A 27,074-nucleotide genomic window follows, 5' to 3' on the forward strand; every position below is an offset into this window, starting at 1 on the left:
TCTACCCGAGCCAGCATCTCCAGCTTGAGCATAGACGTACCCGCAGAAGCTGCCTTAGGTACTGTGCATGTGGTGCTTGAGCCAGCGAGGAGGTCAAACCCAACCTTCCTCAGGGTCCAGTGTACTTGTGGCAGGGAGAAATGTCCCTCCCTTTCCCTGCTGTCCCACAGCCCTGATATCCGTCACTTTTTCAGAGAGCAGGAGTTGCCGCAGCCTTTCCTTTCCAGCTAGGGTGTGTTTCCTTAGATCTCATTGTTCTACCAGCCTGGCCTAGCCAAGGAGGAGAATCAAGGTGCTATAGGAATTCGTGCGGATGGTTGGGTCATGCGCTTACCTTGGAGTCAGAACTGACATCCTGATGCTCTAGGACAGTGCTATGAGGTTCTTCGATGCTGGACAGGCTGCCTTTCAAAAACAACGTCAACCCACATTCCTGACCACTTGTAGTTACTGAAGATCGGATGACATCCTGTAAAAAAAGAGGGGTGTTAACTCTCGTGTCTTGCCTCGCTCAAGTAATTGTGTTCTTCTGAACTATATTCCCATAATATAAAAACCAAATGAAATGAATAGGTAGCACGTTTAAAAAAACAAAAGGAAGTATTTCTCCATGCAGCACATAGTCAACCTGTGGAACTCCTTGCCAGAGGATGTTGTGAAGGCCAGGAGTTGAACAGGGTTCACAAAAGAGCCAGATACATCAATGGAGGTTAGGTCCATCAATGGCTATTAGCCAGGATGGGTGGGAATGGTGTCCCTGGCCTCTGTTTGTCAGAGGCTGGAAATGAGTGACAGGAGAGGATCACTTGATGATCACCTGCTCTATTCATTCTCTCTGGGGCACCTGGCATTGGCCACTGTGGGCAGACAGGATACTGGGCTGGCTGGATTTTTGGTCTCACCCAGTCTGGCCATTCTTATGTTTTTAAAATGCCCCTGGAATTTTACATGAACACAGATCTCTTTACTTTTTGCCAAATGCAGTCGTCAGCTATGTATGTGGCGTTCCCACTGATGATAATAGAATTTGCTTGGGTGTATTTAAAAGCAGCATCTGGCCCTTAAACCACTGTGTACTGTTACTGGTAAAGATGTGCAGCATTCCCTATGATAGGTACCTATAGTTCCTTAAACATTTTGCAACCAAACAGTTTTCTTCCAGAAAATGTCAATTTGATGACTTTGAAATGTTGCATGGGAATGTACCAATTTCACTGTAATGTTTGATGGCAGAATTATTACAACATTTTGTTTTGACTTTCCATTTTATCATTTATAATATAAAAATATAAAGGTTGAAACATTTCAACTTCTATGAAATATAATAGCCAAAATGATAGAGTTGACATGAATGCTTTGACCTCAACCAAATGTTCTGATTAGGTCAAAACGAATAATTGCAGACTATTTAATTTTGTGAAAAATTACACAATTTGGATTTTTTGCTCCAATTTGGGACAAACCAAATTCAAAATCTTGGACTCTCCCACAGAATGGAAAATCCATGTTCTACCTGCCCTCTCTTTATGGCTGGAATCCTCAGTTAGTAACATTTATACAGCACTTTGGGTTCTATTTAGAGGATAGGTGCAACATCATGATCACTCCCCGTGGTTGGCAAATAGAAAAATTCTAGGCTGCTTCCACAGCTTGACTCTTCGATGGGACGATGCTTCTGCTAGAGGAGACGGGGGTTTTCACTGAGGTAGATTCTCATTCATTTCCATTATTTTTCAGGAAAGAGCATGTCAAATGGAGCCTCCACCTAGAGCAACCTTTTCTGCCACTGTTAACCAGGTAAATCCTTTCCCTTTTGTTGTATGCAATGGAGATGTGTCAGTCCCAGGATACCCCGTTGATCCAATAAAAGATAGCACCTCACCCACCTAATCCCTTTTCCTTCTTGCACATTTTTACTGAATCTTTAAGGGAGCGGGATAAGGGACTGGAAAGGAAAACATGTCACTGCAAGTAATCCTGTATGTGTTTTTAAAAGTGGAAGGTACTCAGATACTATGGTGGTGAGCCCAGATCTGGAACCGGGACCTAAAAGAATAGGGTTATTTATGTACCTGATGTGGCACTGTAATAGGAAACAAAAGGAGGTTATGAGGGGGTCTAATGTGGGTTGCCCCCAACTGAAGACCGATTGAGAGAGGTTAGGCTATATTGGTTTGGCTGTGTCCAGCGGAGACCGGAGAGCTGCATTCTGAGGATGGCGCATGCAGTGATTTTGGGTGAAAGACGACCAAGGGGGAGGCCAAAGACCTGGTACATGGCCTAGACATCAGCAGACCTTAAAGAGACCAATTTGCACAACAGCCAGCCAGCTGCATGGTTCTGCGTTTTGGAAGAAGGCTGTAGATATTGCTGATACCAAATCGGAAAGTGGCAAGAAAAAAGAAGTGGCACTGTTAACCGAGGCTCTTTGCCGCTGCATTACTCCTCAGAAGATCTGTTATCCCTGAGAGCATGTCTCAGAAGTTCTATAGCCAACAATTATCATCCCACTTATTAACTATCAGCCAGCTTGGCCAATCTCCTGCCCTCTATGTCTTAAAGGAACATCTAGTGTATGCAAGGGGAACCACCAAAGATTTGCTTCCTGTTCTGGGGAGTTTTCCATGGAGTTATGCACATTTGCAAAGTGAAGGATTGTGGGTATTTCCCATCTATTCTCTAGGAGAAGAAGCAACTTTTTTGTGGTAATATCTGATGGCCAATGCAGTAAGAAATGTAGTTAAAAAACCCAGGGAGGGCTAGTTGGTGTAAATTGGCCCAGCTCCACTGTAGATGATGGGGCAGGAGGGGGGATTCCAGTTTACATCAGCTGTTGATCTGCCCACAATTTGTTGTATTTTCTCTGTCTCTCTAAAAAGTATTGTGGACACAAATGATTATTTAGCTAACACTTTTTACCTCAGAAATACAGCAGTGCTATCTGGGCATGGAATCCAGCCACGACTACTGATTGTTTCATAGACGCGGAATGGCTTTTTGTGATTGCTAATGATCTCTGGCATCTGGCCCAGTTGGTGCTAATATGACCATTGTTCTGGAGACACAACCGTGCACAGGACAAAGTATTAATTTAACCACATTAACTGAAGCAAACCTCTGTTGTAGCAATGTGGTATGGGGATGGGAACATGCCCCTTTGTTACACTGAACAGCACTGTCCCAGATTCTCCCATAATGGGAGAGCCAAGTGTATCATTGGCGTGATGCGCAAAGTACTTGTCTGGTACAGGCCGGAGGAGTTCTCTTCTGACCATTTTCTGACAATGTGACTGCTTGGGAGATTGAGAGAACAGGACTGTCAAATGAATCAAACTGCAGCTGAGATTTTAGATTAAGATGCAGAAAACTAGGGAGAAAAGTTTCTGTTTAGTTTGTTTTAACCTCTTGTGAAATGAAATGGATTTGAACTGCTCGCTTTCTCCGTTCTTCTTTCTTCCTCTCCTTGCTCCTCTCTCGAACTGTTCCTTTCTTACCTCTCTCCTGCTCTTGCCTGCGCGCCACTTTCTATACAAGCCCCAAAGATTTAGAATATCCTCCAGCTTCTTCCCCTTCCCCCACAACCTCCCTCTCTTTCTTCCAGTCCCTGACTAATACACATTCATGCCAATGCTGTCTTCTCCATTTTGTGTTTGATTTATAATCCAGCTATCCATTTGGTCCGTCTGAATTACATTGCAAGCATCTCAGAGCAGGAATCTTGCCAAAGTGACACATATCTTCCATACAGTACTCCATGAATAATGAAAAAGGTCCTCCTCCATGCATTTGGAGAAGACCTTCCATGCTTGTGGAGCAGCATGATGGATGGTGTGAAGCCATTTGCATGTTTCGCTTGGTTATTGACTGCAAGGTCAGACTCCAAGTTACAGGTTGCTAAGCAGCTGCAATTGAATTTTTTTAGTGCAATTTTAGAAATTACCTCAGAAGCAGCTTGTTTGATCTATTAAATTCTGATCCAAGCTAGGATGACAGAGGAAATCCTGGGGCTTTAAAAATCTCAGGGCTCAATCCTGCAATCTGTATTCAGGCAAAATAACCCTTGACTTCAAACGGATTGAAGTGGGAGTGTTTCTGGTGCAAAGACACTGGTAGCTTTGTGAATGGGGTGATGTCTGGCATATACTGGTCCATGTCTGTTTGCTGGAGTGCAGTGAAGTCTCCTCTTGGATTAGACAAGAAGTTCTGACTCTCCGTCTGTCTCTCTCAGTGGGAGATCTATGATGCCTATGTGGGGGAGCTTCAGAAACTGGAAAAGTCGAAGGAGAAAGAGAAGCCAAAAGCCACGGCTGCAAAGAAAGACGAAAAGCCAAGGGGAAGAAAGTTAACCTCTCTCGAATCTCAGGTACATGCCATATATGTAAATCATGATTCTGGACAGAGCTGGTGGTCGATCAAGAGTGCATTTATATCTCTAGCCTGGCTGAATGTTAGCCGCTCAGACTTGCCAGTTGGTTGGTCCCATCCCTGAGAGCAAATAGTGATGCCATGAGAAATTCAGGAATTGGTTTTGATGATGCACAGTGTGAAGTTTCCATTTTCAAGTTGTTGCACTCTTTACAGGAGTCTAAACAATGCAGAACCAGATCCCTGATGTGAATAAAGAAAAGTTATTTATTAGTTACCATAATAGAAGAACTAGAGGACACCAAATGAAATTAATGGGTAGTAGGTTTTAAACTAATAAAAGAAAGTTCTTCTTCACACAGCGCATAGTCAACCTGTGGAACTCCCTGCCAGAGGAGGCTGTGAAGGCTACGACTATAACAGAGTTTAAAGAGAAGCTAGATAATTTCATGGAGGTTAGGTCCATAAAAGGCTATTAGCCAGGGGATAGAAATGGTGTCCCTCGCCTCTGTTTGTCAGAGGCTGGAGAAGGATGGCAGGAGACAAATCACCTGATCATTGTCTTTGGTCCACCCTCTCTGCGGCACCTGATGCTGGCCACTGTGGGCAGACAGGCTACTGGGCTAGATGGACCTTCGGTCTGACCCAGTACGGCCATTCTTATGTTCTTATGAAATTCTGTCCTGCGAGCGAGGTTTGTGCCTGTGTGTTACTGTGCAGATCCATCATTGTGTAAGTTGTTTGACACTGCAAGTATGCAAGAAGAGGATGGAATCAGTAGAAATATTGGTTGAGATTTACAAAAACATGTAAAAGGTTTTGGGGTGAAATTTTCACAAAGGAAAGTCAGTGGAATTCAGGATGCAAGTCACTTCGGCTTTTGAAAATGCTACCTGTTGTCCATTAAAGTTACGTAACATCGTGGGGTATTTCAATCGAATATTTGTTGTATTGTTAAAAGTATACACCTACATTTTCAAACCTGACTGACAGCTGAGGCAGCCCAGATCATGACTGCGATATTGAACTTGAGCTCCATTATTTCTTCTGTAATTCTACCTTTAAAGAGATACCTAGCCGAGGGCTTGTCTACTGCCACGGTAGCATTCCAGTGTAGACACTACCTACACCAATGGGAGGGATTTTTCTGTTGTCATAGGTAATCCGCCTCCCCAAGGAGTGGTTTGCTAGGTCTGACTTCCACACAGAGACTTAGGTCAGCCTCCCCACACTGCTCAGCAGCTGCAGAATGATTGTTCCAACAGGAGCTCAGCCAGGCAGCTACCTACAAAGGGTCCATCTGACTCCTTTATCATTAGGGGAAGCATAAACTCAGCCCTCTCCAAAACCTGATCAGACAGACGTATTTTGCATAATCCCAGGGAGTGGCCACGCTTGGGCTGTTTGGACCTGGGGGAGTAAATGCCAGAATCCCAGAGTCCTCACAGAGAAGGCCCTGCCAGCCAGCCCGTCACTGATATAACAACAGAGATCCAGCTCAAGCAACCCTGGGGAGAGCAGAAGGTCCTTCAAGGTTATTTTGAAATAGCTTATCTCGTAATCAGGCGCTGTCTACACAGTTTAAAAACCAGCTCCCCTCGCAGACTAGCTGCCTGTCGTCCTGCGTTGGTGCCTCTGATAAAGAGGCAGCAGCGCAGGGGGGCAGCAGCCCTTATCTAGGGGGGTGGGGTCTGAGCGCCTGGACCCAGCACAAGCCAGAACTGAGCTGGGCTGCCTGCCTACCTGGCTCCTAATACACTTTAAATGCAGAGCCACAGTGGGGGTAGGCCCTGGAGCTGTCACAAGCCAGGAATGAGCTGGGCTGCCAGCCAGCCTGCTAAAAAATGTACTGGCAGGGTTGGGGAGGAAATGTATGTAGTCTATAGCATTAACCAATAAGCTTTTGCTTATCGGCTAATTGACTACACAATTCCATCCCTAGTGCGAGAACTGTCAGTACATCCTTTTTGGGGCCACCAGTAAACTAGATCTGACATGCGTGAGATTTCAAAGGTATCATTAGTGTTATTTATTGCTGATATGGCATTGTTGATGGCGCTTTAAACAAACACAGATACACCAATCCTGCAGGCCCAAAGAGTGATGACAAACAATACAATGGGCGAGTAGATTTCAGCCGCGCGCCCCGTTCATTTGCAGCGTGCGCATGCGCAGTAGGGGTTGGCGAGCTGTTTTTCTGTCAAGCCCTGTTGACGACAATAGGAGTTGCTCGTGCAGAAAGCTTGGATTGGGCTGTTGGTTTAGACGCACGCCTGTCTGATATGATGTACTGTGTAAGGGACTGGTTCTGCCGTGCTTGTGGGCATGCGCTGTCCCACTGAAATCCATGGGTTTTTTAGCTTGAGCTAGGACTGCTTGCACTTTCGTTATCTACTTGGGAGTATGGGATTGCCAGAAGTAGATCATTAAACTAGAAGTGAAGCTACATTGTACCACACTGCAGCATGCTTCACTGACTACAGCAGGAAGCTTTACATTGACGTTTTGAAGATCCCGTTGGCTTTTTCCTTTTCACTAGTAGTTCTTTCCAGCAGTGACTCCAGGGAAACAAAAAGAGCAACATGTTCTGAGCAAGTGACAGGAAATGCTGCTTCCTGCAAAACTGTCAGCCTGTTCTGACTGTTCAGAGCCAGGAGGGGTCACTGAGTCACATTCCTGGGTGTAAAGTACGGCATAGAGAATTTCCTGATCTGCTAAGGCTGGTGCTGTACAAACTGAATGATCAACTCCATTAATTCAGGACTAGAATCCTTTGTTCTCCCCTGGTGAACAGTACCGTACTCCATGAGTGAGCCCACGGAGGGGAGAGTCTGCAAGGTCATAGAATCCTAGAGCTGGAAGAGACCTCAGGAGGTCATCAAGTCCAGCCCCCTGCCCAAGGCAGGACCAATCCCAACTAAATCAACCCAGCTAGGGCTTTGTCAATGTCTCCTAAGCTGAGCTTGGGGTGGAAAGTATAATATTGTACCATCCTGAATGGGCTTTTTCAGCCTCCTCAGAAGCAGAGCTTGTCAAACAGTCAAAATCAAATAACAAGAGGATTTGGGAATATTTTTGTGCCTAAAAGTGTTGATTTCAGTTCATCGTAATTAACGGGGGCATAGCTGTAATCTGGAAGCACCTGGATGACCTCTGGGTGTGTGTGAAAATGTTGGCAAATCCTGAATGTTAGCAAATAGTTCAGCTGAAAACTCAACCCAGCCGCCTGGTTTGTGAATCACTCACTATTCTCAGCCCTGCTGTTTAAAATGAATCCATTATCCAGCCCAGCGGCAGTAGCTGTCCCGTGATCATGACGTGACGAAGGACACAATGTGAACAGATAATAGGGACAATGAACAGATCCTGGACACTCCATCCTCTGAAATGATTTACCTTTGTGGCTGTGTAATATAACAGGGTTCTGGGGACACTGCTGCGAGGGGCAAATCAGGGTGAATTGCTTAAAGACAGGGCTACTTCCAGCCCAACACTGGGGGTCCTCTTCTATAAGGCACCAAACCAAAAAAGGGCACTTCTGTCCACCACACTGGCCAGCAAGAAGTCACCCACGCACAATCCCCCGAGACATTCCTGCTTCTCCTGGCCCACAGCCAATACCACACCTTAGAGAGGTTACGAAAATCAGTCTCATCAAATCCGATGAACATCTCCCCTATCCCAAAGGCCCAGTCACATTCCCAGGTCAATGTATAGCTCCGAGAACTCTGTGCCAGTCCTTTGGAATCTAAACTCGAAGGGTTGATTAAGAAAAGAAAGAAAGTAGTAGTGTTTAAAGGAATCCGAGGACACACACCAATGCAAAGTTCCTGGGGCAGGCTTGTAGCCGAGAGGGAACAAACTGCTCTCTTAATAGTTTCTGGAATACATCCTTTCATGGGCATCTGGTAGCCGAGGCGGGGGGAGGTTTTACCTTCCCAAACCGCCAGGCATGGCCCCTCCCACACTCCGCCCCCAAAACACCTACAGCAGGCGTTCTGGGGAGGGTGTTGCTGCCCCCAGCACCCACCCTCCCTGTGCTCTGGGACAGGGAGGCTGGAGCCGTGCGGCTCCTCCCTCCCCTGTGCTCAAGGGCCGGGGAGGGCCTCCCTGGTGCTCCAGGATGGGGAGGCTCAGAGGAGGCTGAGGCGCATGTGCTCACCTCCTCCCTTCTTTTCCCCTCCCCGTGGGGGGGAGCAGGACCTCAGCAGAGGGATGGGGCTATAGGTGGGGCTGGAGGCCTGCCTCCCCCAGCCCTAGTAGCACCGACCACCCTTGCATCCTTTGTTAGGATGGGTCACCAGTCCTTTCAGACTCAATTGATAGTGAAGATGCTTCCGATGAGATGAGCTGGAGTGAAGACAGGAATGACGACCAAGGCGGAGGAAGCCCCCGGGTCCTCTTTATACCTTTGCCCACGTGGAGGGAACGTCCTTGTTCTCCTTGTGTGAAAGTACCTCCCAAAATGGGAGCAAGTCATCTGTCCGTGCATGGCCCAGTCCTTTTTAGCTAGCAGCCATGGCTTGCTTCCTGCGCTGACCATTCACAGCAAAGTCCTCAGCTATGGACTGGCAGCACTTGAGGTGCGTGGTCAGTGAAGTGCTGCTATTCCTGGGGTGGGCAGTCATTTTTGATGGGGGCGCCACTCCAAGATTTTGGAAAGTGGTCGAGGGCCGCACTCTTCCAGGATATCAGTGGAGGCATTCCGGGGTCTGGGATAGAGGTTGGGTGCAGAAGGGAGCTTGGGGTAAAGGATTGGGCTGCAAGAGGGAGATGGGGTCTGGGAGTTTGGGTGAAGGAGGCGGTTGTGACCTAGGGCATGCGACTGGGATGCAGGGTTTTGGGCTGTGACCTAGGTTAGGAGGGGATTGTGATCTGGGGCAGATCATAGAATCCTAGAACATTACAACTGGAAGGGACCTCAAGAGGTCATCAAGTCCTGCCCCCTGCCCTCGCGGGTGCCAGATCTGGGAGGGGGTATGGGTCTGTGGAGGGGGGGAGAAGGTTGGGGAGGGGGAGGGTGGGGGTGCCAGGGGCAGGCTCTGGCTGGGAGGTGCTTACCAGCAGGAGCCTGAGGCAGACTGTCTGCTGCAGGCTGCTCACTGCTCCACATGGCTCCATTCCGAGCATGCGGGGAAGGGGCAGGAGGGGGGGGAGGGAGGAGGAGGAAGGAGGGAGAAGGCTTCCTACACTTCCCCTGCTCCCAGCAAATTTCTCAGCTCCTATTGGTCAGAAACTGAGAGATTGGCCAATGGGAGCTAAGAAATTTTGCTGGGGGGCAGGAACAGCATGAGAAATCTGCCTCCTCCATCCCCAGCCATCTGGAACAGAGAACAGTTGGTTTGTAAACCATGGATCGATGTGAGGCAGCCGTGGGCTGGATGCAGTGGCTTGGCGGGCTGGCAGTCTCTTGCCCACCCCTGGGCTATTCACTTGACTAGCTACCCATTCACCAAGGTTGGCCAAGCCCGTTGATAATCTCCGATAAGCAAACGTTTGAAATACAAGTACAGAGCCACTTTTCATGACTTCAAATACAAACACAAGACATGCCCAGGAGCAGCATCACCAGAATCAGCGAATCATCCGCTTTCCATAGACATCTCACTTGGCCCACTTTGCACAAGATTTGGTGCAACATTTAACTGCGGTGGCAACAATGTTTTGCATGTTCACATCAGAATCTAGTCACCTCACAGGCCGTCTTTAGCACTTTGCTTGTTTAGGGTGTCCTGTAAACCTCGTTTCACGAGGCATAAGGGATCGGTCGGCAAAGACGTCCCCAGCCGACAGATCCGCATCTAAACTGCCGTGCTGTACCAGATCAGCTGATCATCGGCACAGCGCAGTGGCCATGTTTATTTTAATGAAGTGGGGATTATTTAAATCCCCGCTTCTTTGCCTATGCGGGGGAAACTAGTTTACATGGCTCCGTCGACGGAGCCATGTAGTCTCTAGACATACCTTGAGAGTGTAACTCTCTGGCCGTTTTGGTACAATGGAGTTAAGTGTCCTCTGCTGATCTTCACTTCATGGGGCCATCTCAGACATGAAGCTGGGAAGCTTAAGAGTGAAAAGAACATGGTGATGTTCCCACTGATCTCTGTGGGGATCAGCAGGGTATTGCTCCCTCTGCGGGTACAGCAGTACTTACTGACAAGGGGCAGGGAGAAGCAGTGACTGCTAGTCTCTGTTGAAGGCAATGTAGCTGACTCGGCGGACAATGAAGATCCAATATGGCCTATCTTTTGTTCTTCATATGCCTGTGGCATACAAATTTGTTGAATTGCTCCCTTCATATCTTCAGCATTTTAGCCACCATGTCCAGGAGCCTTGTTCAGCGCAAGGTGCTGGTGAGAGCCAGCGACAGGTCTAAACTTGGGTTCCCAACATTGCCAATGCTGGTGGAGTGGAACCATAGCTAGCAAAAGCAGGGAATTGCTCGGGAGAATCTCTAGAGTCGATGGACGCGGTGGTGACTGGATAATCAGAGAAAAGAAGGCATTGCAGGAATCGAGAATTGTGGGGGAAGTGATTTTTATTCAGCTCTTTTACATTTGTGTTAACGCCCATTTGATTCCAATGGATAAGGCACATTTTAGAGAAAGGCAGTGGTTGGTTATCCATCGCCACCCCCCTGCCATGCACTTTCTAAGAAGTTGCGAACGTATCAATATGCATACTGTGAAATTTCTAACTATTCCTCTGCCAGGCTCTAGGACAGAGCACAATTGTTATCGCTAAGGTACATGCCGAAAGATCCTGTGTTCAGGGTTGTCCAGGAACTGTTCATTTTGAGGGGAGGCGGACCCAGGGCTTGGGTGACTGGGGGCTTGGAGTTTATCACCCCTGGCACCATTTCTTCCCCCTGAGGCCTTGGGCCTACAGTAGTCCTTCCCCCAGAGCCCCTGCTCCTGCACAGCCCCTTCCCTTGGAGCCCCCACACTGTCCATTTCTCCCAAGACTCCACCCTCATACCTCCCCTTCTCCCTCTAGGCCTTGCCCTTGTGCTGTCCTGTCTTCCCAAGCTCCACCCTTGCACCATTCCTCTCCCCAAGACCTACTCCTATCTTGCTCTTCCCCCTCAGATCCTGCCCCTACCCCATTACATGTTCATCACCCTCCATGTTCTGGTGTCCCTGTAGCATGTCGTCTGCAGAATGGAATTTTCCACTGTGCTAAGACAGTTGTAAGACAATAAGAGCTTTATTCTTATGGACATTCAAGGCACCTAGCTGTCCCATGTCTTTGAAAATCCTCCCCCTTCCTCCTCCCCCCGTGACCGACTCCATTAGCTATATGCTGTGTGCTGCTGTTGATCTGCATACAACTTAAAAGTTGAATTCCTAGAGATTTATTGAAAGGCTTTTAAACCCGTTGGGCTATGCTTATCCCCGAGAGACCCTGAAGCTCCTTTTCCAGGGAAGCGCTGCACAGGAAGTAATTTCCCTTTCTTTCAACACGTTGCTTGTAAAATGTTTTCCTGTTTGGCAGGGCGATGACGTAACCAAGGTGACCAAGGCAGCTAAAATAGTGGAGCGGATGGTCAATCAGAATACCTTTGATGACATTGCGCAAGGTACGGCGCCCTCCCCGGAGACTTCCATTCGCACCCAGGCTGGACATTGTGGCCAGAGTGGTGAGAGCTCCTTTGAGAAGGCAGGCTGCGGGTTCTCGTCTGTGGGGTTCGCATGCCTGGCCCTCTGGCTCCATTAGAAAGTCCAGCCCGAATCAGTGACAACTGGCCATTCCGTGGCTCAAGCCCTGGATCACCCCTCAGAGAAGTCAGAGGCTACTCAGGTGTTTTGAGCTCTGTGGCCACACCTGCTGCAAGGACTCCTCTGGAAAGCTCGCCCGGCACGGCGAGGAAGAGCAGTGGGGAGAAATGTCACTGAGGAGAGTCCCGGTTGTGCTCCAGACTGGCTGTACCATACTGACCCTGTCCAGGGTCACCATGGTAAAGTGCAATAGTCCATGAAATGTTACTTCCAACTCTCGCAGTCCCTGCAACGGAGGCGTCTGTGTGAGAGGCCACTTCCGGCAGCCTGTCCTTTGCCTGAAGGGACCACTTGAAGTGGCCCCAAAGTTGCCAACACCCTTTTGGTCGCTTCTAAAATCTACAGGCTAGATTCAGCCCAGGGTTAGACCCCTTCAGCCAACAGAAAGCAGGTACAGGCCTCCCAGCAATTGAGGCAAGTGACGGCAGCATCAGACACCCCTCGTTGCTTCCACTGGCGTGGGCACAGCCGGCCAATACAATCCCCAAAATATAGCGCTGGCTGGGAAAGTGTATGGCCACGACACATGGAGAAATCACTGATTCCATATGTACCCCACGCAGCCTCGGCTTTGGAGCCCTGAGGTGGATTCAAAGCTTCCCCTCACTGGCAGAGTCCCCGAGGGAGGGCGACAGCCTTTAATTCTAATGCCTAATGGTTATGGCAGGGAGACTGGAGTCAGGACTCCTGGGGCCTATGTTAAGCTCTGCCAGTGAATGATTAGGTGACCTCGGGCAGATCACTTATCCGTCCACCGGCTCGATTCCCCGTCAGGAAAGTGAGGCTGGTCATATTTCTCTGCCTCCCATGGATACTGTGAGGACAGATTAATTAGTGAGTCTGTAAAAGGCCAGGGTCCTCCGAGCGAAAGCACCTCCGTAGTGCCAAGGTTCATCGTGTGTTCGTTCCTCAAGTAAAACATTGCAACATGCAGCTGTTCTATCCCCATCACCCGAAGAAAGTTACAATGGGAATCTGGGGAGGCATTTTCTAGGGGAGTTAAATGTGATCTTGGTTCCAGGAGATCTGCCATTTCCTTTCATGGCACAGTCTGAGCTGCCTGTACAAACAGCTGTGCGAGCCCATCCGGTAGGCCTGCTTACAACAGGGCACAGATATCCCGGGACAGATTCCATCTATCTTGTCCCTTCTAATGGAGCCCCTCTCTCTTCCCACTAAAGTCATTCCTGACACCCGGGACAGCGGTGTTGGCGGATGTGGGGTTGTGTTAATAGAATCAATCATAGAATCATAGAATACTAGGATTGGAAGGGACCTCGAGAGTCATCGAGTCCAGTCCCCTGCCCCCATGGCAGGACCCAATACTGTCTAGACCATCCCTGAGAGACATTTATCTAACCTCCTCTTAAATATCTCCAGAGATGGGGATTCCACAACCTCCCTGGGCAATTTACTCCAGTGTTTCACCACCCTGACAGTTAGGAACTTTTTCCTAATCATAGAATCATAGAGCTGGAAGAGACCTCAGAAGGTCATCAAGTCCAGTCCCTTGCTCTTGGCTGGACCAATTCCAGCTAAATCAACCCGGCCAGGGCTTTGTCAAGCCGAGACTTAAACACCTCTAGGGATGGAGACTCCACTACTTCCCTAGGGAACCCATCCCAGTGCTTCACTACCCTCCTAGTGAAATAGTTTTTCCTAATATCCAACCTGGACCTCTCCCACCGCAACTTGAGCCCATTGCTCCTTGTTCTGCCACCTGCCCCCACTGAGAACAGCCTCTCTCCAACCTCTTTGGAACCTCCCTTCAGGAAGTTGAAGGCTGCTCTCAAATCCCCCCTCACTCTTCGCTTCTGCAGACTAAACAGACCCAAGTCCCTCAGCCTCTCCTCATAAGTCATATGCTCCAGCCCCCTAATCATTTTGGTTGCCTCTGCTGGACCCTCTGCAATGCGTCCACATCCTTTTTGTAGTGGGGGGCCCAGAACTGGACACAATACTCCAGATGTGGCCTCACCAGTGCCGAATAAAGGGGAATAATCACTTCTCTAGATCTGCTGGCAATGCTCCTCCTAATGCAGCCTAATATGCCATTAGCCTTCTTGGCTACAAGGGCGCCCTGTCGACTCATCTCCAGCTTCTTATCCACTGCAACCCCCAGGTCCTTTTCTGCAGAACTGCTACTTAGTCAGTCTGTCCCCAGCCTGTAACAATGCTTGGGATTCTTCCGGCCCAGGGCAGGACTCTGCACTTGTCCTTGTTGAACCTCCCTTGCTGCAGTTTAAGCCCATTGCTTCTAGTTCTATCCTCAGAGGCCAAGATGAACAAGTTTTCTCCCTCCTCCTTATGACACCCTTTTAGATACCTGCAAACGGCTCTCATGTCCCCCCTCAATCTTCTCTTTTCTAAACTAACCAAACCCAATTCCTTCAGCCTTCCCTCATAGGTCATGTTCTCTAGAACTTGCCTGAGGAGGACATGGCCCCTCTGCACCTGCTCACCTCACTTGGTGGTGGTTCTCCCTTTCCTTAGAATCCATGTTTCTCTCTCACTGTCTGTGTTCTTAGCACCTTGCTTCCTGGGGGTGTGTGCCTTATTTACTGTCTGTGCAGGGCTGCCACTGCCAGAAACAGCAACACATTAGTCTGTGTCTCCAAACCCCCAGGGAGGTCCCCTACGGCTCTGCAGTTTCCAAAAGAAAACGAGCAAATGTGGCCCAGTGCCGGAGCCACTGCACTTGCCATGTAGGAGACCTGGCTCTAGTCCCAGCTCTGCCACTGACCTGCTGTGTGACCTTCCCATGTCGCTTCCCATGCATTATCAGCGTGGCCAACTTTCTAACCACGCAAATCTCCGCACCTTTGCTCCAGCCCGCCCCACCCCTTCTCCGAGGCGCCACCCCCTCCCTCGGTCATGTGCTCTCCCTCTGCCCAACACTTAATTTCATCAGGCTGGGACAGAGGTTGGAGTGTGGGAGGGGATGAGGGCTCGGGGAGGGTGGGGGGAATGTGCCCTGGGGTGGGGCTGCAGAGGAGGAGGCTCAGGGTTGAGGCAGAGGGTTGGAGGCTCAGGGTGAGCTGTGGGAGGGAGTTAGGGTGTAAGACGAGGCTCAGGGCTGGCATTGGGCTGTGGGAGGGAGTTAGGGTGTGTCTGCACTACCACCCTACTTCGAACTAGGGTGGTAATGTAGGCAACCGGAGTTGCAAATGAAGCCTGGGATTTGAATTTCCCGGGCTTCATTTGCATAAAGCCGGGTGCCGCCATTTTTAAATGTCTGCTAGTGCGGACTCCGTGCCGCGCGGCTACACACGGCACGGACTAGGTAGTTTGGACTAGGTTTCCTAGTCCAAACTACCGTTACTCCTCATGGTTGGGCTGTGAAACGAGGAGTAACAGTAGTTCGGATTAGGAAGCCTAGTCTGAACTACCTAGTCCGTGCCGTGTGTAGCCGCGCGGCACGGAGTCCGCACTAGCGGACATTTAAAAATGGCAGCGCCCGGCTTTATGCAAATGAAGCCCAGGAAATTCAAATCCCGGGCTTCATTTGCAACTCCGGTTGCCTACATTAACCATCCTAGTTCGAACTGGGGTGGTAGTGTAGACATACACTTAGGGTGTAAGAGGAGGCTCAGGGCCGGGGTTGGGCTGTGGGAGGGAGTTGGGGTGTAGGAGGAGGCTCAGGGCCGGGGTTGGGCTGTGGGAGGGAGTTGGGGTGTAGGAGGAGGCTCAGGGCCGGGGTTGGGCTGTGGGAGGGAGTTGGGGTGTAGGAGGAGGCTCAGGGCTGGGGTTGGGCTGTGGGCTGTAGGAGAGAGTTAGGGTGTAGGAGGAGGTTCAGGGCTATGGTTGGGCTGTGGGAGGGAGTTGGGGTGCAGGAGGAAGCTCCGGGGTGGGGGCTCTGGGACGGAGTTAGGCTGTGGGAGGGGTTCTGACCTGGGGCAGGAGGTTGGGTGCAGGCCCTGGCCAGGTGGCACTTACCTCAGGTTGCTCCCAGAAGCAGGCAGCATTTCTGGCTCCTATGGAGAGAGGCCGAGGGCTCTGCAGGCTGCCTGTGCCTGCAGCTCCCGTTGGCCCCGGTTCCCAGCCAGGGGAGCTGCTCGCCTGAGGGCCACATCCAGGAGCTGTGCAGTGCCAGGACAGGCAGGGAATCCTGGAATCCCAGGGCGGGCAGAGACCTCAGGAGGACTTTGAGTCCAGACCCCTGCCCAAGGCAGGACCAACCCCAACTGCAAGGGAGCCTGCCTTAGCCTCGGTGCGCTGCCAGCTGGACTTTTAGCAGCCAGGTCAGCGGGGACGCTCCTGTCGGAAGCCAGGTACCTGGCAACCTTGCCCCGATCTGTGGTGATTAGGCTGGGCCAGTCTCTTGCTCTGTGCGCGTACCGCGCCTCTATCCCACCCGGGACCCAGGCTCTGCTGGGCTAAATGCTGAATCACGGGCGGGAGACGTGCCTTGGGCACAAGCTCGGAGATCTGGGACGGCACCTGCCCTTCAGCTCGAAGGGAGAGGAGCGCCGTGATGACCCCCTGCAGGCGCTGGTCTAGGCTCTGTGCCACGCGCTGACCTTCCTCTCCTCTCCTCCCTTTGCAGACTTCAAGTATTTCGAGGACCCTGCGGATGAATACAGAGACCAGGAGGGGACGCTCCTTCCACTGTGGAAGTTTCAGTACGACAAAGCCAAGAGGCTGGCAGTTACTGCCATCTGCTGGTGAGCTCTTTGCTTGCAGATCTGAGCTCTCAAATCCTTGGGCAAGAATGGCGCGGTGGCACCTGCAGCCTCGTGAGCCTGTGTCCCCGGGAAATGCAGAACTCGGCAGTCCCGCTCCGTGACCGTGGCAGGAAGCCCGACTTCTCATTTAAAAACATTCGGGTGCTTTCCAGGGGACCTTGGCTGGAAATAATTCAACCCCGCTGCTATTCCTGGGCATGGCAAACCACGCTGGGGCCTCGGCCAGACAGCGTCTGCTGTGATGCTGAATGGTCAGACACCTGCTTGGACTCCATGGGAAGAGGAGCACAGCTGGCTGAATGTGGTGCACCCAGGCAAAAAGGTTAAAGAAACAGAACAAGGGTCCTTCCTCTGAGACCCTCCCGCCAGATGGGCTGATCTCTGGAGACCATATAGGAGGGGTCAGTCCTGCACTGGCTGGGGGGAGGGAGGAAAGGGCTGTATGACTTAATGGGTCTGTTTTTGGAAAGCAGAGGCTCTGGTCTGTGCACAGAAAACCCCCCGAGCAGGACGAAGTGCGAGTAGAATTCCATGTTGCAGTCAGGTAACTGCACATGCAAAAGGATAAGTAAGACACTTGGGGCAGGCCTACACTGTAGTTAAAAACCAGCAGCTGTCCCATGCCAGCTGGCGTGGGCTCCTGAGACTTGAGGTAAAGGGATACTCAACAGACATTCAGGCTCTTCAGGATGTTCAGGGCTTCAGGCCAGACTCTAGGAACGGGGAGGTGGAAAGGTCCCAGAGCTCAGGCTGCAGAGCCATCCTGAACATCCACCCTGCAATTAAACACCCCTTGGCCTGACCTCCCCAAGCATGGGTAAGGGGGTGCCTAATTGCAGTGTAAATCTTCCCGCTGGCTCTGTTCCAGGACAGCACTTTTCAGCGCATGCTCTACATTAAGCGTGGGTTTCAAGCACCATCCTGAATAGGGATTCTTTCCACAAGTAACTAATTGTATCGGGCATGGTTCTAGGTGTGCTTCATAGAGGGCCTTACCCAACCTAGCATTGGGAAGCTGTTGCTGCCTCAGTTTACCTTCTTCCTTCTCGCTCCAAAACATCACCACCGATATGTTCAGATTAACTTTCCTTTTCTGGGATCTCATTTACTAACATACAGTAGTACTCAGCTTCTCTCGCCCAGGCCTAGTTCATCTTTTTAATGCTCAACAGGCATCAGCATCCACAGAGCCTCCCTCTGTGCCTAAAAGTCTTTAGAATCCTTTACAAGGGCTTCACCTATATAGCCCTCCCTGTAAGGCTTCCTAGACTTTTGCAGCCCTCTCAGCTGAGATGTCTCCCTGCAGCTCCCTCTGCCTGGGAGCTCTGGAGAATCAACGCTGCCCTGCCTGCCCTCCTGCAGCGCTTACTGATCAAAATTAGTCTGAGGGGTCGTGGTGTTAGTCTGTATCTGCAAAAACAACCAGGTGTCCTGTGGCACGATTTATCTGGGCATCAGCTTTACAGAGTAAAACTCACTTCGTCACATGCATGGCATGGAAATCACAGAAGCAGGGAGATATACGAGTACTAGTGTATCAAAAGCAGGGAGTTACCAGGTGGGAAGCTCTAGAGACTAGAATCTGATTGTTGTCATCTTTGGCACAGCCCCTCCTTATCCTCTCCATGTGTTGCCGTCCTCTCCTGTTGTGTGAGTCCACACATAGGCTGTGTCTACATTGGCAAGATTTTGCGCAAAAGCTGGCGATACTGGCGGGGAGTTCTTGCGCAAGAACGCTGACCTTCTAATGTAAGAAATCAGTGCTTCTTGCGCAAGAACTATGATGCTTCTGCTCAGGAATAAGCCCTCTTGCGCAACTGTTCTTGCGCAAGAGGCCAGTGTAGACAGGCAACATGAATTTCTTGCACAAGAAAGCCCGATAGCTAAAATGGCCATCGGAGCTTTCTTGCACAAGAGAGTGACTACACTGTAACAGATGCTTTTGCGCAAAAGCACATCTCTTGCGCAAAGGCACATGCCAGTGTAGTCGCTCTCTTGTGCAAATACTTTAACGCAAAAACTCTTGCGTTAAAAGTATTTGCGCAAAATCTTGCCAATGTAGACGTAGCCATAGGGTTTGAGCCTGTGAACAATAGCCATATGCGAAGCTTCAGTCACACAGGTAATGTTTGCAGGATCAAGCCCTGGACTGTATGTTCTTTTGGGCAGGCCACGTAGCTTTATCCTGTGAAACCCATGCACGCCTGTGGAGTGAGATCATTAATACTCTCTTACGTTTACTCTCTTGTTACAGGAATCCAAAGTACAAGGATCTGTTTGTAGTGGGACATGGCTCTTGTAAGTTACAAATTAAATCATTTAGCAGTCTAAAAGGGGCATTTTGGGTTAAATGATAGCATATAGCTTAAAAATATTGCACTGCTATCGATGTGTTTACCACGATGGCAGACACCATCACAATAGTTAGGAATCTGGAATGTTGGCCTGCATTTTCTCATCCTTGTATTATTAGCATCACTTTAGATCATGCATATGTAATTTAAAAAAATCAAACATATTCGTGCTATTGCTGCTTTTATTATTTGCATTTCACTCAGTTTGTAAAACAAAAGCCGACTGGTCAGTTTCTCTTTTGTGGTAGCAGACTTTTCAGTGTCACTAACTAACTGGTTTTCCTACACTAGCACATACGTGCATCAGACAGCAACTTCCGTGTTGCAAACACCATAAGAGAATATCGGAATCCAAATAGAAATCCGTTTTCATTGAACTGGCTGAGTGCTCTAGCTGTCTACAATAGGGTAGCAGCTTAAAGCAAAGCCATAGTCAACAAGTGTTGCCCTCTAACCAGTTCCCTGAGGGTGCCAGGCTGTTATCTTTGAATAAAACCACTAGCTGCATGGGCAGCCTTGCATGATGATTAGGTTTTCCTCCCTCATGATAACTCTTTGTCATTGAAAAAGGAACTACTCCCTCTCAGCTGCAGTTTGAAATTCTATTGACTTGTACTCTGCCTCTTCCTCTAACGTCTGGGCTGGGGGAGGATGCCATAGAAGCGTCTCTATATAAGCATCCTCCAGCCTTAATTTGAATCCTTACCAGAGCTAACAGCTCCTTTGTCCTGCGGTGGAATTTGCACAGGCCAGGATCCGCTCTCGCACCCTGCACTAGTGTGTCTGGGATCATTCTGTGGGGCATGGATCTGTGAGCTGCCGCGACTCACGATTCTGGGAAGATCGCTCCTCTACTGCAGAATGGACAGCCTTCTAGCCCAGAACCTCCCCAGGGGCTGGCACTGAAGCTCTGCTAGTTGCCCTTGCAGAGTGATTTCAATGTAGTCATGTTGCCACAGCCTCCTGCGCAGGCCTTTCTCTTGAGGCTGGTGCCCTGCTCAGGAGGGGAAATTGGAAAATCCAGGGCAGTCCCGAACTGTTGGCTTTTGTTTTTCCACAGAGCTGGGGGATGGGAGTGTGTGGGTGGCCAGGCTCTGCTCCTTCCCTACCCACTGATCTCGGATCCTGCAGAGGGCTGGGACAAGGAGCACAACACCATGGGGTGACAAAGCCCACGTCCTTGCTGCAGGAAGAGGGCAGTTTGCATCATGGAACCCTTCACTCTGGCACTATGGGTGGGATGATCTGACTCACTTTGTCTGCTGCTGGAGCAGCCAAAGGATCCCTCTGGTCTCCCTTACCTGGATGCTTTTTCTCTCCTTTCTCACTATTTTTATGTGTGTGTGTTTGTTTGTATGTTTTCAATGCACAGTAGGACATTCAGGGTTCTCCATGCAGTTTTGGAAACAAACTAACTAGCTAAACGCAGCAGCTGCTGCTGAAGGTAAACACTCTCTGGAAATTACAGATGGTGGGGCTAATAATGGCTGCTTTTGGCAAAGAAAACCGACTTCACAGGTGCAGTGACTTAGCTGCGAACACCACATCGGTGGCTGCCTGCCACTTTGTTTGCTAAATACATCCTTGTACTCTTTAACGGGTATCTGTACTGTGACGGTGTCACATGGGGGTGATGAAGATGGAATCCATTGTGATGGATGAGACAGGTTTGTTTCAGATGGAAAGACGCAAGTTAGATAAAAATCATATATGCAGTTTAAGGCTCCCTTGCCCTATTACCACTGCATTGGATTAATATAATGGAAAGAATTTGACAGTCTGATTTACTTTGTACTTCTGCTGTTAGTTTTTAATCCTGTACTTCGCCTAGCCCTGACAATGTAAACAGGCCGGTCAGTTTCGCCAATGCAAGTACATTTCATGTTCTGTTTCTCCTGTGCTAGCGAGGAGCTGCCAAGCCTGCAGGGGAATATTTTTCCTTTAAAAATAAATTCAGTCTGTAAAAGCCATGGAAACGTTCCTCTTGCTGTTGTTTTGCACAGAAGCCCAAACAGACCTGATAAGATCTTTCATTCAGCAAGTGCCAGCTCACATGTTAAAAGCCAGATGGGGACCAGACATTGCGGAAGGGTGGGTGGGTAGGAGTGGCTAAAGAGACTGCTCATCTGACACTGCTAGCGCAAACGCCGGTCAGAATCATGGTGCCTGTGCTCAGAGGAGTGCAGGGGCAGCTGCCAAGGCACACATCCAACCCTCAGGGCTGTCACAACCCCTCCTTCCGCATTACCCCATTGAATAGCTTGGAGAGAGACACAAACAGGAAAAGACTGATAATCAGCTATCCGCTTAGACTATTCAATTGCTCCACATGGCACAATTCCACCTGCACTTACATCCAGGCTCATTTTATTGTACAGGCAGTCCCCGGGTTACGTACAAGATAGGGACTGTAGGTTTGTTCTTAAGTTGAATTTATATGTAAGTCGGAACTGGCACATATTGTAGGGGAAACTCTAGCCAAACATTTCTCCAGAGCTCAGTTTTATTCTCCCACACCTCACTTCCCTCAGTCCTTTATTCTCAAGCTGAGGTGTCTGCTGAGAAAAGCCACTCCACGTCTCTCTGGTCTGCTGGGGGGAAGCAGCTAGTGCGGGGTTGCCTCACCCCGTTTGTAAGTAGGGATCTGATGTAAGTCGGATCCATGTAACCCGGGGACTGCCTGTATTAAGCTAACACCTCAGGGCCCCATTGGTGCTGTGTGTGTACACAGTAAGGGTTTGTCTACACTAGCCACCCTAGTTCAAACTACTTGTCCACATAGACCACCAGTGACAACTTGGGCAATAAGATCTGAGTGTGGGAGAGGCTGGGGCCATTTCTGCTGGGGGTTCCTCATCTCCTAGCAATGAAACCACCCCATAGCAAATGGGACCCTTCACTTTTAAACAAAGGCCATGCTTCAGGTAATAGGTCAATAGCTTCACTTCTAGGCTTGCAATGCTGCTAGCGTCAGCAGGGCAGAAGGAACCTGGTCTTGTGATTGATGCCCTTGTACCAGGACTCAGAAGATGTGGGTTCAGGTTCTGGCTCTGCCACACATGTCCTGTGTTACCTTAGTCAAATCTCTTAACCTCTCTGTGCCTTGGCTTCCCCATCTGCTGTAAATTGGAGGGTGATAATAGTTCCTTTGTCTGCCTTGCCTATTTGGATTGTAAGCACTTTGGGGCAGGGACTGTCTCTTAGGGTATGTCTACACTGCCACCCTAGTTCGAACTAGGGTGGCTAATGTAGTCATTCGAACTTGCAAATGAATCCTGGGATTAAATATCCCGGGCTTCATTTGCATGTTCCCGGGCGCCGCCACTTTTAAATACCTGGTAGTTCTAACTCCCTGCCTGCAGCTACACGCGGCACGGGCTAGGTAGTTTGAATTAAAACTCCTAATTCGAACTACCATTACTCCTCGTTGCAGGAGTAATGATGTTTCCGAGTTGCTAACATATGTGGTTAGCTAACATGTTTCCGAGTTGCTAACGTGTGGTTTGCAGTTGTTAACATGTGTGGTTGCTCACATGTGTGGTTTGCAGGCCTGCGGCCAGATCCTCTGAACAGGGAAACCTGTTCAGCTTAAATAGGCACATTTCTAGTATTGTCATGACTGACAATCCAGGGTAATGCCTTTTGTCTAGAAAAGCAAGACAGGGCTTTTTGTCTGGGTCGTGTCTGGGACTGGTTAGACTGTCATCACTGCCATGTAGAGTCCTTGGAGTGGGTTTTGTGTGCGGGGCTTGCTTTCCACCTCCCTGTCGGAACTCCTCTGACACACGCACCTTAGAGCTCAGCATCCCCTGGATTCACACCCTGCAGGCAGCGGCGGCTAGGCAGCATTCAGAGATGACTTCCAGCGTAAGCCTGCCAGCAGGAGAGGAAAGCAGAGAACGGTGGTGCTGTTCTCCCAAAAGCTTCTCTCTCAAGGGTTTTCTGCACACCAGGCTGGGCAGATTTACCCAGAGGGGTTGCCTGGGAGATTGTCTACAAACTAGTTTTGAACTGCTTTAAATCTATGGATTTGAAACCAGTATATTTCAAGCTGTGGAATCCCAGCTGGGGTAATGCTGAACCAACATGGAGGGCTTGCGCTGCTATAGTGTCTCTCCATATGCTCGTGACTGCGTCTGTGCGACAGTGTCTCTCCATACGCTCCTGACTGCGTCCGTGCGACAGTGTCTCTCCATACGCTCCTGACTGCGTCCGTGCGACAGTGTCTCTCCATACGCTCCTGACTGCGTCCGTGCGACAGTGTCTCTCCATACGCTCCTGACTGCGTCCGTGCGACAGTGTCTCTCCATACGCTCCTGACTGCGTCCGTGCGACAGTGTCTCTCCATAGGCTCCTGACTGCGTCCGTGCGACAGTGTCTCTCCATAGGCTCCTGACTGCGTCTGTGCTACAGTGTCTCTCCATAGGCTCCTGACTGCGTCCGTGCGACAGTGTCTCTCCATAGGCTCCTGACTGCGTCCGTGCGACAGTGTCTCTCCATACGCTCCTGACTGTGTCCGTGCGACAGTGTCTCTCCATACGCTCCTGACTGCGTCTGTGAGATAGTGTCTCTCCATACGCTCGTGACTGCGTCTGTGCGACAGTGTCTCTCCATAGGCTCCTGACTGCGTCCGTGCGACAGTGTCTCTCCATACGCTCCTGACTGCGTCCGTGCGACAGTGTCTCTCCATACGCTCCTGACTGCGTCTGTGCGATAGTGTCTCTCCATACGCTCGTGACTGCGTCTGTGCGATAGTGTCTCTCCATACGCTCGTGACTGCGTCTGTGCGATAGTGTCTCTCCATACGCTCGTGACTGCGTCCGTGCGATAGTGTCTCTCCATACGCTCGTGACTGCGTCTGTGCGATAGTGTCTCTCCATACGCTCGTGACTGCGTCCGTGCGATAGTGTCTCTCCATACGCTCGTGACTGCGTCTGTGCGATAGTGTCTCTCCATACGCTCGTGACTGCGTCCGTGCGATAGTGTCTCTCCATACGCTTGTGACTGCGTCCGTGCGATAGTGTCTCTCCATACGCTCGTGACTGCGTCCGTGCGATAGTGTCTCTCCATACGCTTGTGACTGCGTCCGTGCGATAGTGTCTCTCCATACGCTCGTGACTGCGTCTGTGCGATAGTGTCTCTCCATACGCTCGTGACTGCGTCCGTGCGATAGTGTCTCTCCATACGCTCGTGACTGCGTCCGTGCGATAGTGTCTCTCCATACGCTTGTGACTGCGTCCGTGCGATAGTGTCTCTCCATACGCTCGTGACTGCGTCTGTGCGATAGTGTCTCTCCATACGCTCGTGACTGCGTCTGTGCGATAGTGTCTCTCCATACGCTCGTGACTGCGTCCGTGCGATAGTGTCTCTCCATACACTCGTGACTGCATCTATGCATCTGTCAGTTTACCTAAAGTGATTAAAAAATCTACCCCATAAGCAAAAGTGAAATTGGTACAAAACGTAGAGACTTCCCTGGTCTCGTGTTGGTTTCAATAATGCTGGCTTACCAGAACCAGGCAGAAGTGATTAGGGATGTGAACAGGGGGGCTGGGTGCAGAAGCTGACCCCCATGCCTGGGGCTGCCGGTCCTCCCACATAGGTCCTCCCATATGGGGGAGGGGAGTTGGAGCAGAAGCCTCCCCCCTGCACTTGGGAATGTTGGCTTCTGTTGCCACCCCTCCATCGTGTGGGGGAGACAGCAGCTGGCAGTAACAGCCAGCAGCCGCAAGCTTGTGGGGGGGGGGGGGGCAGGGATCCCACTTAATCAGTTAACCAATTACATCGAAGGTTTATAACTGGCTAACTGAATTAACTGGGATTTTGCATCCCTAGAGTCTCTGGGCAGGTGCAGGGGAAGTTGACATGGAGGGGCATTCGTGGTGCTGCAATGGAGTGTTCCATTGGCTCTGGCCTTCGAAGGCAGACCCAGACCCAGACCCAGAGGACAGATCAGTGAGACAGAGTGTCCAGGCTGTTTGGTAAGCTGGGCCTAAGCAAGCAGCATGCATCTGGCTTGGGGCAAGTGTAAATGTCTACACCCAGGAACAGAGTTTGTAGGCTGTGCTTATAGGAAGGGGAGCAGTGCTTCTGTAAAAGGATGTAGCAGTCAGAAGGCACAAGCTCCCAGAGCGACCCGTGGCAAAGGAGGTGCTTCTGGTACTTGCAATGCTGAGTAGGAGCAGAAAGATCATATTACCCCTCTATGTGGCACTGGTGCGACTGCTGCTGGAATCCTGCATCCAGTTCTGGTGCTCAGACCTCAAGAAGAATGCTGGTACCTGGAGAGCATTCGGGGGAGAGCCACAAGAATGAACACAGGATTAAAAAACATCCCTTTTAATACTAGACTCCTGGGGCTGAATCTAGTCAGTATGTTAAAGGGAAGGTTAATGGATGACTTGATCACAGTGTCTATGTATGCGCAGGAGAAACAGACATTACTACAATAATAGAAACGTAGGGCTGAAAGAGACCTTGAGAGGTCACCTGTGCTGAAGCAGGATCAAGTATCTCCAGACCATCCATGAGAGATGTTTTGTCTAACTTGTTCTAAAGAACCTCAATGATGGGGATTCCACAGCCTTCCTTGAAAGCATCTTAATTACCCTTAGAGTTAGACATCATTGACTCATAGGACTCTAGAACTGGAAAGGATCTCAAGAGGTCATCAAGTCCAGTCCCCTGCCCTCACAACAGAACCTAGCACCATTCTAGATCATCCCTGTCAGATGTCTACCCAAACTGCTCTTAAATATCTCCAGTGATGGAGATTCCATGTTGTCACCATTATATAAGCAATAATGAAAATAATAGTACTGAGCCTAGAATAGACCCGACCCCCCCTTCCCCCCCCCCCCGGGACCCACCAGATTCACGCTCCCAGTTTGACAGCAAACCATTGATAATTACCTTTGAGTACAATCTTTAAACTGCACCCAGCATACAGTTAATTCCCTAGTTTGCATATGCGAAAGTCATGTGGGACTGCGTGAAAGCTTTTCAGAAATCAAATATCACGCCTACTTACTTCCCACTCTGACGGGGCCAGTGCCCCTAACGGTTACAGTCTAACAGACAAAGGTAACACAAGATCAAGTTGTGGGACAAGGAGGCAGTTAACCGTTGCAGCAGCTCACCAAGGGTTGTGATGGTGCATCACTGGCATTTCTTAAATCGAGATGAAATGTTTTTCTAAACAATACAGTATTGTATAACCACAGCAATTGAAACAGGACTGAATGCAGGGAAATCGTATGGTTTGTGGTATAGAGAAGCTCAGACTGCATCATCACAGTGGTCTCTTCTAGCACACGGAACTGGACACAATCCTCCAGCTGAGGTTTAATCAGTGCAGAGTCGAGCGGAAGAATGACTTCTCGTGTCTTGCTCACAACACCCCTGTTAATGCAGCCCAGAATCAGGTTTGCTTTTTTTGCAACAGTGTCACACTGTTAGCTCCTATTTAGCTTGTGGTCCACTCTGACCCCTAGATCCTGCAGGACTTCTTCCTAGACAGTCGCTTCCCATTCTGTGTGTGAAACGGATTGGTCCTTCCTAAGGACAAATGCAAAGTGCTCCACTTATTAAACTTCATCCTGTTTACCTGAGACCATTTCTCCAGTTTGTCCAGATCATTTTGAATTATCACCCTACCCTCCAAAGCAGTTGCAACCCCTCCCAGCTTGGAATTCTGTGAAACAGAATCGACACTATTCTGCTCAGGAAACAGCAGTGACATGCACTTTACCAAAACATAACTCATGCTGATTGACAAACACATTAACTGACAGTGTTTTCTGCACACTTACTAAGCGTACTGTCTCTGCCATCATCTAAATCGTTGATGAAGTTATTGAACAGAACCGGCCCCAAAACAGACTCTTGAAGAA

General features: G+C 49.8%; 1 protein-coding gene across 1 annotated transcript in view; it reads left to right on the forward strand.

The window, feature by feature from the left end:
• The window catches only part of DNAI1 (dynein axonemal intermediate chain 1), a 208,956-nt gene that overhangs the window by 32,696 nt on the left and 149,186 nt on the right, over positions 1–27,074 (forward strand). The window contains exons 8-12 of the mRNA XM_075932798.1: positions 1,738–1,797; positions 4,229–4,363; positions 11,860–11,944; positions 16,690–16,807; positions 19,083–19,126. Of these exons, the coding sequence (XP_075788913.1) occupies positions 1,738–1,797; positions 4,229–4,363; positions 11,860–11,944; positions 16,690–16,807; positions 19,083–19,126 (442 nt within the window). The remainder of the gene's footprint in view (positions 1–1,737; positions 1,798–4,228; positions 4,364–11,859; positions 11,945–16,689; positions 16,808–19,082; positions 19,127–27,074) is intronic.

This window comes from Pelodiscus sinensis, chromosome 6, assembly GCF_049634645.1.
Source record: "Pelodiscus sinensis isolate JC-2024 chromosome 6, ASM4963464v1, whole genome shotgun sequence".
NCBI lineage: Eukaryota > Metazoa > Chordata > Testudines > Trionychidae > Pelodiscus > Pelodiscus sinensis.